At 38.3% G+C, this 12,640-nt stretch overlaps 1 protein-coding gene across 3 annotated transcripts in view; it reads left to right on the top strand.

Annotated features, from left to right (window-relative positions):
- Positions 1 to 12,640, top strand: part of ABTB2 (ankyrin repeat and BTB domain containing 2) — a 142,924-nt gene that overhangs the window by 85,843 nt on the left and 44,441 nt on the right. For all 3 annotated transcript variants that reach the window (XM_087951196.1, XM_087951195.1, XM_087951197.1), the window contains exon 2: positions 11,486 to 11,632. In XM_087951196.1, coding sequence (XP_087807322.1) covers positions 11,486 to 11,632 — 147 coding nt within the window. The remainder of the gene's footprint in view (positions 1 to 11,485; positions 11,633 to 12,640) is intronic.

The following is a 12,640-nucleotide window of genomic DNA, read 5'->3' as shown; positions in this document are numbered from 1 at the left end:
AATTAGAATATTGTGAAAAGGTTCAATATTCTAGGCTCAAAGTGTCCCACTCTAATCAGCTAATGAAGCCATAACACCTGCAAAGGGTTCCTGAGTCTTTAAATGGTCTCTCAGTCTGGTTCAGTAGGAATCACAATCATGGGAAAGACCGCTGACCTGACAGTTGTGCAGAAAACCATCATTGACACCCTCCATAAGGTAATTGCAAAAGAAGTTGGATGTTCCCAAAGTGCTGTATCAAAGCACATTAATAGAAAGTTATGTGGAAGGGGAAAGTGTGGAAGAAAAAGGTGCACAAGCAGCAGGGATGACCATTCAAAAGGGTTGGAGACTTTCACAAGGAGAGGACTGAGGCTGGAGTCAGTGCTTCAAGAGCCACCACACACAGACGGATCCTGGACATGGGCTTCAAATGTGGTATTCCTCTTGTCAAACCATTCCTGAATAACAAACAGCGTCAGAAGTGTCTTACCTGGGCTAAAGAAAAACAGACCTGGTCTGTTGCTCAGTGGTCCAAAGTCCTCTTTTCTGATGAGAGCAACTTTTGCATCTCATTTGGAAACCGAGGACCCAGAGTCTGGAGGAAGAATTGAGAGGCACACACTGCAAGATGCTTGAAGTCCAGTGTGAAGTTTCCACAGTCTGTGTTGATTTGGGGAGCCATGTCATCTGCTGGTGTTGGTCCACTGTGCTTCATTAAGTCCAGGGTCAACGCTGTTTGTAGCACTTCATGCTTCCTTCCACAGACGAGCTTTATGGGGATGCTGACTTCATTTTCCAGCAGGACTTGGCACCTGCCCACACTGCCCAAAGCACCAAAACCTGATTCAATGACCGTGGGATTACTGTGCTTGATTGGCCAGCAAACTCGCCTGACCTGAACCCCCTAGAGAATCTATGGAGCATTGCCAAGAGAAAGATGAGAGACATGAGACCGAACAATGCAGAAGAGCTGAAGGTCGCTATTGAAGCATCCTGGTCTTCCATACCACCTCAGCAGTGCCACAGGCTGATAGCTTCCATGCCACGCTGCATTGAGGCAGTAATTGCTGCAAAAGGGGCCCAAACCAAATACTGAGTACATATGCATGCTTATAACCTGTTTCTTCAACAATACGGCCTCCCCCAATAGGAAGTCCCAGCATGTTTTATAGGCATGAAATGAAATTAAGCCCCACCCCCCAAAATTAAGGCCTATATTAAAACATGCGAAATGGGGGAATGGTGGGGGCTTGCCATTAGGAAGTACTTTTGTTGCACACCTGGATATGGTGCTGCCTGCGTTGACCCCGATCCGAAGTGCCCCACCAACGCCGAGGTCAACATCCAAGCCGTCGCTGCCCGCCCGAAGATGCAAGGGGAATTAAGTCACCCCAAAAGACGGCCCATTTGTTCGGGCTCAAAAAAAAAAAAGACCCGGCCTTATTATATGAGAAACAGGGTGCTTTCCAGAGGTCCGATATTGTTCTATGCACAATCCTTGTTTTATTGTTTGCATGTAATATTCTAATTTTCTGAGATTGTGGATTTGGGGTTTTCATGAACTGTAAGCCATAATCATCACAATTATGACAAATCATGGCTACTCTTGCTTTGCATGTAATGAGTCTATCTCATATATTAGTATCACCTTTTAAGTTGCATTACTGAAATAAATGAACTTTTGCACGATATTCTAATTTTTCGAGTTTCACCTGTATTTGGATGGATGGATGACAGATTTTTCAAGGAGAATTTCACCCCTGAAGTTGCTATATGAAACTTTTAAGAAATAAAATTATTAGTTATAAACCTATGATATTTGTAGAAATGACACAAAGTGGCAGGATTTCTAAGACTGACTTTAGCCCTATTCAGTTTTTTATACTAATAATGGTTTGTTGAATTAATACTGGTTTGGGTAATTTTCTTTACCCAAAGAATTGCATGCACAGTGCTATTAATAAGTAATTGAAAGAAACTACTTTTTGCTTGTTAGTGTAAAATTGCAAAGGCGCCTTCCCATTCGCTGTCCGTTTAGGCTTGTCCTTTGCTCCAAGCAGGAGAAGAGGGAGGATTAATGGTTCCCCACTGGCATACTATATGTCCAGGATTGCTCACATAAGGCCATGTTTTAGACTATAAATTCTCCCTCGGGCCAGGAATCCATAAATACTGTAACCAAAATGGTTTCTTTCCCCTGTTTTCTTCCTCTTTCTGAATCTGTACAACACCCATCCCTCTCCTGTCTCTCTATTCTTTATATTTATCCTTGTTCTCTGTTATTTCTTTCTACTTTATCAGTCCACCCGCCTCTTTTAACTCTACCCAGCCATCATGCTTCTTCCCAACCCTGTTCTTTTTATTTCCCGGCTGCCCTCTCCCCACCCTGATTGCCAGCTCTGGCTATCCTCACTTTTTATCAAGAGCTACCATTCTTCAGTCCAGAATTCTAGCTTTCTTACCTGTCCCCATCAACCTAATATCAAATCATCCTGCTCCCTTTCTTGCTATGCAGTCCAAGATCTAATCCACCACTATATCTACAAGTGGTGCATAAGCACACAATCGTGCCTACTATCCCTGTCCTATCGTTCCCAATTATTAGTTCCTATTTCTTATGTTTAAACTTATGTTTATTCTGGTGTCTGTTGTATTGTAAGCTTTTGACTAAATAAATAAATAAAAATAAATAAATAAATAAAAATAAATATAAGATAGTGATGTAAGCAAGAACTAAGGAAAAATTTCCTAACAGTGAGAACAACTAACTAGTGGAACGACTTACCTCCAAAAATTATGGTGCTCCATCATTGGAGGCTTTTAAGAAGAGACTGGACAGTCACTTGTCTGGAATGGTATCGGATCTCCTGCTTTAGCAGGGGGTTGGCTTAGAAGACCTCAAAGGTCCCTTCCAACTCTGTTATTTGTTACTATCACTAGAGGAGATGACAGCAAAGAGGACAGGATACAGGAGGAATTCAGCAGGGATATGGCTGTGTGCTATGCTGCCTGTCTATAACTATTTCAGTGCTGAACTTTTCTTAGGAATATATGTGTATATGAATGTTTTTGTGCCTAACTTCATGAATTTAACTGGGAAACCCAAGTTCAAATCTCTACTTGATCATAGAATCCTTGATGCATCCTAAACCAGATATTCTGTCTGAATCCAACTCACTTCATGGGAGGTTTGCTATTATGGAGATAAAATGAAGGATGACCTTGTTGTAGGTTGATTTGATTGAACTACAATTAAAACCAAAACTGATTTTTAAAATGTTTTTCTGAATATAGAAAAATAATTTTTATAAAAAAGAAACAGACATTCTGTGCTGAATAGTTTGTCTGAATTGTTGACTCATTCACTAAAATTTTAACAATTGCTTAATATCCTGTCTCTGTCATATTCTTACAACAGATTATGACATCATTCATGGCACTGAGGGAGTTACATAACTTTGGGAGGAACATTGCAAGATCTTAACTCTTAACTTAGTAGCTAAGTAGCGATCTTACAAATAACCTATATATTAATAGGAATTTTTCATTCATGACATGTAAAGGCAGAAGGGTGCATTACATGCACACATGAAGCGTTGGGACAATCAAAGATCTTTCAGAAGAGAGCCCTTATTGCTGTCACTCAACAGACAGCAGGTAATTATTTCCTGCTTGGTCATTTGCTTTTGGATAGTTAAAATAAAGAAATAAAGACAGATAAAGTAAGGAGCAGAATAGTGGTAAATATCTGTAGCTCGGGTATAGGATGAGGGTGAAGGTTCATTGTCTGAGCTTATGGATTGGTTTCAGAATGTTTCATTACCAGACTAGTTAACATCTTCAGCAGAGTTTAGGGGATGTCAGTGTCAGTGCTTTTCTGTTTTATAAGGGCCACACCTGAAGCTGTTATAAACAAAAGAACACCAACGCTGACATCCCCTAAACTCCACTGAAGATGTTACCTAGCCTGGTAGTGAAACGTGTGGAAACCAACCCACCAGCTCGGAGAACAAACCTTTACCCTCAGATATCAGAATGTTACAGTGGAAACATCTGCAAAATTTTGTGAAAGACACAGCAATATCACCCTCAAAATATTTGGAAATTCCCTGATAAGTAACTATTGCTTGCTTGACTTTATGCAGAAAGGACCAAATAAATTAGCGCTGTTTTAAGGCTAAAAGGTATGCCTCAATACATGCCATTGAAAACTATTGCTAACGTAGATGTTAATATTCTGCTCCATTTAATAAAGAAGCCTTTATTTGCAGAGAAGATTGGGTTCATTGAAGGGCTGTTTTCTAAGGAGCCAGATGTGTCTTCAATCTAGGATCTAAGCCAGTGAAATTTTTTTTATGAGTAGACATATATAGAGTCGCAAATCATGGAGCAGCAAACTAAAAGGTGATATAAAATAAATATAGTAAAGAACATAAAGATCATTCTTTTCTGTCTGAGATGGTTTACATAATCAAGTCAAACCCATACCTGGCAAGACAGCCATTTATAACACTTAGGTCTATCCCTCCCCCCCGGAAAGTCTGTATTTTGTCAATACAGCTGCACTGAAACTTATAGACAGAAAACATCTGATTGCAATATGGAACCTCTCTTTGTTACTGTTTTGTATCCTCATTTTCATTTCTTTGATATTATTCAAATGATAATTGTCTAAAAAGTTGTAATCAATGTAATTATCACTTGATTTAAAGAACTTACACAGAGGAATCAAAATCAAGATATCATTTATCAAAGATCAAATCACTTTTTCCAAATTTCCATACTAAAGCTGTATTACATAAATCAGCTTGAGTTTTCTCTATACAAGATGTGGAGAATCTCATATATTTAGTTGAATTACAATTCCAGCACCCTTTTCTATGCTGGTATGTCATCTGGAAAGTTGTACCAATAACAGCAAGAAGAACAAGATTTGCAGGAAAGCTATGTATATAGTCTTAATTTTATATATATACGTGTGTGTATGTGTGTGTGTGTGTGTGTGTGTGTAAAAATAAAATGCCTGGACTTTTAGATTTTTATAAGATTTCATTAACTACAATTGAAATTTCATCAGAGTTCATAAATCTACCAGAGTTTAAGTATTTGCTTGAGAGAATTCCCATGGAGGAAGGAATGAACTCCAGGAAGTGGGTTTGATGAGCAGGTGGGGTTTCCTGCCTCAGGACACAGTACTGAATTAGTATTTCAGCATTTCAGAATCGGCTAGTAGGACAATGTGCTTTTGGTGTGATGTGAAAGGCACATGAATGGAAGCTCTGACCATTTGTGGTCTCTTAAAATATTTTGGCACACTTTGTATAAGGGTTTCATTCTTGATGGTTTGGCCAAATTCCACAATGGAGTTAAATTTTCAATTGGATTAGAATATTTTATTTGCTACAAAAAAATTCCTGCTCTCTGTTAAATAGCACTACCCAAAGCTCACTTGTAAATGCCAGCATATAATGATCATCTTCACTTCTCATCTGGAATATTGAACATGTATTTTCAAGATGAGTATAATCAACAGTGGTTTGGAGGCCATTGAGACAAACAGTTGGAAGGTGAAGCCATCACATTGAGGAGTATCAACTGTCCTTCAAGTAATAATCCTAAAGACTAAATCAGAATTCCAATATAAGTGTTAAATTCATAGAGGCTGAAGGAAGAGTGGCTGCTTAGGATGAGTGATAAGTTTAAAAAAGCAGCAGACTACAATTGTTCTATAAAATATGTTGGACTAAAACTTCCATTATCATAAAAAGGTACGACTCTAAGCTGTGGATTATGAGAGTGAGAATACTATACAGATCAAATTAGGTCAGTTCCTTGTACTGCGCATTTTCACCTTTTGTAGACTATTGATGAAATACAAAAAAAATTAGTATGTGTGGGGGTTCCTGTTTCTTGTCGTGACCAACTCTAGGCAGCAGTGCTCCTCTTGGTTTTCTAGCCAAGGAAGCCAGCATTGTCCAAAGGTCCCAAAGATGCTTTTTCAAGAGGCAACTGGACTTTCAGGTTTTTCTTTGAAGATGTTTCACTTCTCATCCAAGAAGCTTTTTCAGCTCTGACTGGATGATGGGGAATGGAAGGGTTTATACTCCTTGCAGACAGCTGGTCATTTGCATTCTTTTAGAGAATTGTTGAGGCCACTTGGAGGTTTGTCTGTGCCCTCAGGGTCACCTGAGTAGTGCAAATGGCTATGGAGCCTTCTTGGGACTGTTGAAAGGACTGTATTGTGAAGATGAGCTTTCTGCAGGTTGTTTTCTGCCCTGTGTCCCTTCACTGTTGAACATAGGCACGGGTTGTTGAGGATGAGTCTGTGTTGTTTACATCTCAGACTGAAACGCAAATGGTTCTTGTACTCTGCAATTTTTCTGGAAATCCATTCATACTCCTGCACCATTCAAAGGATGTTCATCCTAAAGTGCATAGCTAAATGTCTATGGAGATTCTCAATCATAGCTTCTTGGATGAAAAGCGAAACATCTTCATAGAAAAACCAGAAACAACCATGACCTGCATGACTGAGAATCTCCATCGACATTGTATGATGATGTTTCTGTGGTCATATGGCTGACATGACTCTAACAGCCTAGAACATCTTCCCACCTATTGGGATATATTTATCTGTTTGCATTTGCATGCTTCCTAACTGCTAGATTGGCAGAAGGTGGAGCAAGAATGGAAGCTCACCCGTCACATGATGCTTGGGGCAGACCTGCATAAGCCATTACATAAAGCAATGGTTTTCATCCTTGGCAGATTTAAGATGTATGCTGGGGAATTCTGGGAGTTGAATTCCACACATCTTAAAGCTGCAGAGACACTGACATAGAGAGAACGTTTGGATTATGCAGACTTAATTAACAAGGAACTTACTAAGACTTGTATTCTCTTGCTGATATTAATCTGTAAGGTAGATGACTTCTGCAAAACAGAGTTACAGATGGTGTAAAAATGTTGAACGATAATTACCCAAGACAAACCTCAGAGCCCTCTGTAGTTATACTGATTGTATTTCACTGGCTGCCATTTAAATTGTCAGGCACAATTCAAAGTGCTGTTTCTTACCTACAAAACCTTTGGACAAAGGCTGTCTAATGTCTTTACTTTATGTCCTGACATTCATCTCAACTACAGGCCTTAACAATTTCTTTAGGCTGGTGAATACAGTTGGAATACTAAAGCAAATATATTTGAGAATAGTGTGAATTTTCTCATAAAATGGCTGCTATGGGTGAGTAAGGGAGAGAGTTACCTGTTTATAAAATGACTCCAAGACGTAGCTATTTCCCCAAAGGCCAACTGCTCCACATTCCCTCTAACCTTTGGATCTTTTCAATCATCCAACATTGCATTTTTTTTCTTTTCTTTTTTTCTGAGCATGCAATTACACTTCTTGATTAAGCACTTTTCTTTGAATCTCCCCTCCCCCCCGCTTTTACTTTTCTAAGTCTGTTTATAAGGCATATCCTTGTAATTCTTGTGCATAGACAGTCCATAGTCTGCAGACCACATATTGTCCATAGGCTTTCTGCATTTATCCCCAGTTAGCTGGCAGAGGTAGCTCATCTTCACAACACCTGCCAACCCCTAAGGGGTTGAAGGCTAAAATATATGATACATGTTTTCCCGAACTCAATATGTCTAGTCTAACAATGAGAAGTTCTGATAGCAGTCTTTCAATATTTGAGGGGCTGTGACAACCTAAACCTAACCCAAGGACAAGAAGTAATTTATGGAAACTTACCAAGCAGAGATCCAACCTAGAACTGAGGAGAAATTTCCTGACAATGAGAATAATTAATCAACAGAACGGCTTGCCTCCAAAAGTTATGAATGCTCCATCACTGAAGCTTTTTAAAGAACAGACTGGACAGCCATTTATCCAGAATGGTATAGGTCTCCTGTTGGATTAGAAGACTTCCAAGGTCCCTTCCAATTCTGGCATTCTGTTTTCTGGGAGATAGTGATAACTTTTAGGAATAACCAGTAGGGTTATCAGCTAATACATCATGCCCATGTATTAGCTTCAAGAAAGAGATTTTCATCAGGACAACAGTATGGAAAGAAAAAATTAAATGCACTCTCTGCATCTCTAATTATCAGTTCACACATGAGAAACATTTTACAAAACTGAAAATTAAATGTAAATATGCATTAATGTTTGCCTCTTAAAATGAAACTGCTGATCCCAAAGGTACGGAATAGTTCGCTTTCCCTCAACTATATTTCAAGCTCTTTATTTGAAATAACCGAGTATAGTACTGTTAAAAGAGAAGAACGTTACAAAAAAGGGGAACCCATTTTTTTCTTCCCGCTGAGCTGATTTTGGCTAGGAAAATGGAAACATGTTGGCTGTTTTAAAAAGTATCACGTTGTATGCAATTTTATTGTACGCAATTTTATTTTTTAAAAAAGCTAAATCATTTCATTTTTTAAAATGGGTTATTGGAAATCCACTCTGTGCACATGTTTTTTTACGTATGCTGGAGAAAGAGTTTCATGAACAGGTTTCTTATATTAAGATAGAATAAACATACTTAATTCTCAACTGCTATTTCAAAGGCTTTGGGAATTGCCAGAAAGTATTTTTGCTCCATGTAGTCTTGATGGTGATATTACAGAGATGTACAATATGCTGTATACAGATATTGCTTTGTTAATCATCAGTTTAAATGATACATTTATAGCCAGAATCGGTGGACCTTAGAGGAGATGTGAGAGATAACAGAGCACTGCTGGCATTAGTCTGGATATGAAATGTGTAGTAAAAATAACCACAATCTAACACAATTTACAGCCCTCGGGAACATTTCATTCTGTGCTGTATTTTAGTCAACAAATTCCTTCACAGTACAATTTAGCGTAATTTATGAATCCACTTCTGGTTGGCACTAGTACTTTTTTTAATTTGATAATGCTGTTAAGGGTAGAATTTTGAATGACTTTCTCTTGAAAAAGAACATATTCCAAATATCCCAAAAAATCCGGTGGTGAAAAAACTGACCTAATATAATTAATATAATATGTTAATATAATTTCTATTAGTTGGAGCAATACACAATTGTAGCCACAATCTAGATGAGGTTTTTTGCCCCTATTTGGTGTTATGAACTTCAGTCTTAATCAATAAATAAATCAGTGCATTTTTATTTACCTGGTTCATTTGAATCTTCCCCATTTGGCAACTAGCAGTAGATTGTCACCAGTGCTCTTATCTAATTGCAAACAATAGCCAAAAAATGTGAATTGTTAACCGTGTAACTTTGTACAATTGTAATCTTGATCATTGGGATATTTTTGTCGGATGTGATTTGATAACCCAAAAGGGAGCCATGGCAGCTCTTCTGCATGTTGACAGAATGAAAAAGAAGTAGGCCCCTTACTAATCATCTGCTAAATCTATGTTCCCCCTCATACTTCTAACTTTCTGTGTGAGGGGTAAATGGTCCATTTAAAAGCTGTGTCATCTAAACTTCGGGCAAATTATGAAGAACGGATATGCAGAACACATATAGGTACCTAGGAATGATAACTCAATTAGTAGTTCAAGGTTCATTTCTCACTTCTGACTTATCTTCAGTGTCCTCTGAAGTTCTACCACACCAATTGTAAAGCACACTTTAAAACAATTTCTACTGAATTCAGCTGAGCCAGCAATAAAGCTCATCAATCTGACAAAGATGGTACTGTTAGACAAATTAAGTTAACATCCCTCATATCTGTTATGTAAGTTTGAGGTTTTCATGACTTTGACTCTGACATATTTTAATCAGGTTCTGAGGCCTTGGCTTTTTCCCCACCAGGTTTTGGGCTAAGATGGCATTTAGGCTCCCTTTTTTGAGGGATATTATGGGCTTTTAATGGATGGTTTGCTTCACCTGAATGACTTTTCCCCCCTCTGATGTTTGATACCTTGATTTTAATTATGTACATCACCCAGAGTTGTTGATGAATTGGGTAGCATTATAAATATATGATAATTACATACATATAGAGTTATGCATATTGGGTTTTAACACATACATACTTATGGGATTCTTTCCCCCCACTCCTGTATTGTTTCTATCCATTCTATCCAATCAGATACCATCAAATAGGAAGTATTGTCTACTGGGGACCAGAATGAGGGCCTTTTCTGTTGTAGCACCCACTCATTGGAACAGCATTCCCCTCAGATTAGATTGGCCCCATCCCTGTTGGCCTTTAGTAAGGCCTTCAAAATTTGGTTTTGGGCTTGGGCTTGGGCTTGGGACTGTAGGTATGGATTAGAGCTTACTCTTGGTTGTATGGATGTTAGGTTAGATCATATCCAGCTGCTGTGTATTTTTATTTTTGTTTTATGTTACATGTGTTGTATTTTTATTTGCTTTATTCTAAGATGTCTAGAGTCACATGAAAGTGAAATGGGTGGCTATATAGATCAGATAATACCACATAATGGCAGAAATCAAATGAAAGGTGTAAAGGGTATCCTGGTTCAATTAGTTGAAAAAACTCAGAAGCATGAAACAAAGCCAGTCCATTAAGTCTCTATAAAGGAATTGTTCTGTGGTATAAGCCCTGGCAAACTCAGAATCCCCCTTTTTAATTTTAATAAAAGTAAAAGTTTAAACATTGCAATAACTGTGTAAAGCGCTGAAAGAAGAGCTTTTTGTAGCTTGTTGGCCAAGCAAAGCACTCTTCACTGAACTATTGAAGCAGCATCCACTGGCAGTTGCAGAGGTCTCGTGGGTAGATGCACACACATGCAAAGGTAATCCAGGAAAGCTCTTGCAGACGTGCCAGGTATCTGGATCAATGGATACATATGGCCTCTCTGCTTAGAAAAGGGATGTTTCACTTATGCCAATAGGCTTCACTGAGTGTTTCTTGGGATGCTCTGTAGAGCCCCAATAAACATAAACCCATGGTTTTATGGTTATCATGAGACTCAGAGTTACAAATGTTAATTAAATATATATTAACAAATGTTTTTATATATATATATATATATTTTCAGCTTTGTTGGGTGTTTTCCTTTGTCATAGTAGTGGTGCTTTTAAAGTTGTATGCAACGTTTCAGCAGAATCTCATCTGCCATCATCAGACGAACACAATACACAAGCCTGATGATGGCAGATGAGATATGCCGAAACGTTGCTACAACTTTAAAAGTACAGTTATAATGATGTGGGAAAATACCCGAACAAAGCTGAATACCATACATGTAAGTACCCGCGAAAACGTAAGAAAACAAATATATATATATATCTCCTTGGAAACTAATTAGTTGGGGCATTGGATTTACTTGAGAATGGCAGATGAGCATGGGTATCGCACTGGCTAAGGGTTGCTAAACTTCAGAGACACTGCTCTGCAAGTCAATTCTGACCATTGTCTGCATGTATTACGGAAGTCATGTAAAACTGCATTACATTTTCAATATACAACAAATGTATTTATTTTGTACTAGTGTTTTTCCTAATAGGCCCGTTTTCTCTGGCTTTTTAAGGTGTGCTTTCTCTGCCCGCCTACTTCAGCCCTTACAACGATGGATCGATATGCAGCAATGGAAGAGCCGATGCTTATGCCCAGCTAGAACTTCGGACTTTAGAACAATCTCTCCTGGCAACCTGCGTTGGAAGCATCTCTGAACTGAGTAAGCAACATAAGCGTCAATGTGGTATTAATTTACACAGCATATGGGACTTTTCATGAAAACATTTTGCATTTTACCTTTGTTTTGCATGTGATGACACTGGAAAATACGTTTCAGGATGTTTTTCAGGAAAATAAAATCGTCTTGTTGGATATTTCAGAGTTTAATACAGTGTCACAGAGATTAGCTTCTATCCCCATCAGATTATTAAAACTGTCATAATTTATTCAGGGTTATCAATAAATATGGTACTTTATACATGAAGCATATTCTTGCACCAAGAGATTTAGAATCTAGAATTCTGTATGTGGAAAGCAACAGAAGAAAAGGAAAGGTAAGGGTACTTTCAAGTGAAACTCACTTCTTAGAGTCTGCATCTATGTGGGGTTTTTGACAGTTCTGCAGAGATTTACTATTCACTTCCTCTGTATTGTTGTTTCAACATCACATGGTGGCTAACAGCCAGTGGTGTATTAACCATTAAGCAGACTAAGCATGTGCTTAGGGCACTAGGCCCAAAGGGGCAACTTTTATGTAGCCTAAGCTTGGCTTTGTTTGTATAGCATGTACAAAGGAGGGGGACACCAAGATTTGTCAGTGCTTAGGGCACCAGTGAGCCTTAATCCGCCATTGCTAACAACCCTAAAATTCCAAGGTGCCCCCAAGTTCCAATCAAGGCCAATCCTGCCTAAGTTCTGAAGTTCTGACCAGGTGCTGCCAACGGGTAAAGTAAGCAATTCAGTAAGAAGAAGAATGAGATGTAAGAAAGAATAGTGTTGTCAAGATATTAGAAAGAACATGCCAAGCAGAGAGAAATGGATTATCCCAGGGGAAGAAAACATAAAAGAGTAAAAACTATCAAGGATTTTGAAGCCAAAGATAAAAATCACAGCATATTCTGTACACAGTCTAGCAATGGATAGGAATCCATTAATTTCACAGAATTGGAGATATTTAAACATTTAATGATTGATATCAGCTGTATGCTGAAACTGTATACCTAGCAGG

The sequence above is a fragment of the Notechis scutatus genome, chromosome 1, assembly GCF_049901735.1.
Source record: "Notechis scutatus isolate UNSWTSFEM ecotype Mainland chromosome 1, rNotScu1.2, whole genome shotgun sequence".
Classification (NCBI taxonomy): Eukaryota; Metazoa; Chordata; class Lepidosauria; order Squamata; family Elapidae; genus Notechis; species Notechis scutatus.
Note: the sequence above shows the minus strand (reverse complement) of the source record. Positions and strands in the feature narration are given on the sequence as shown.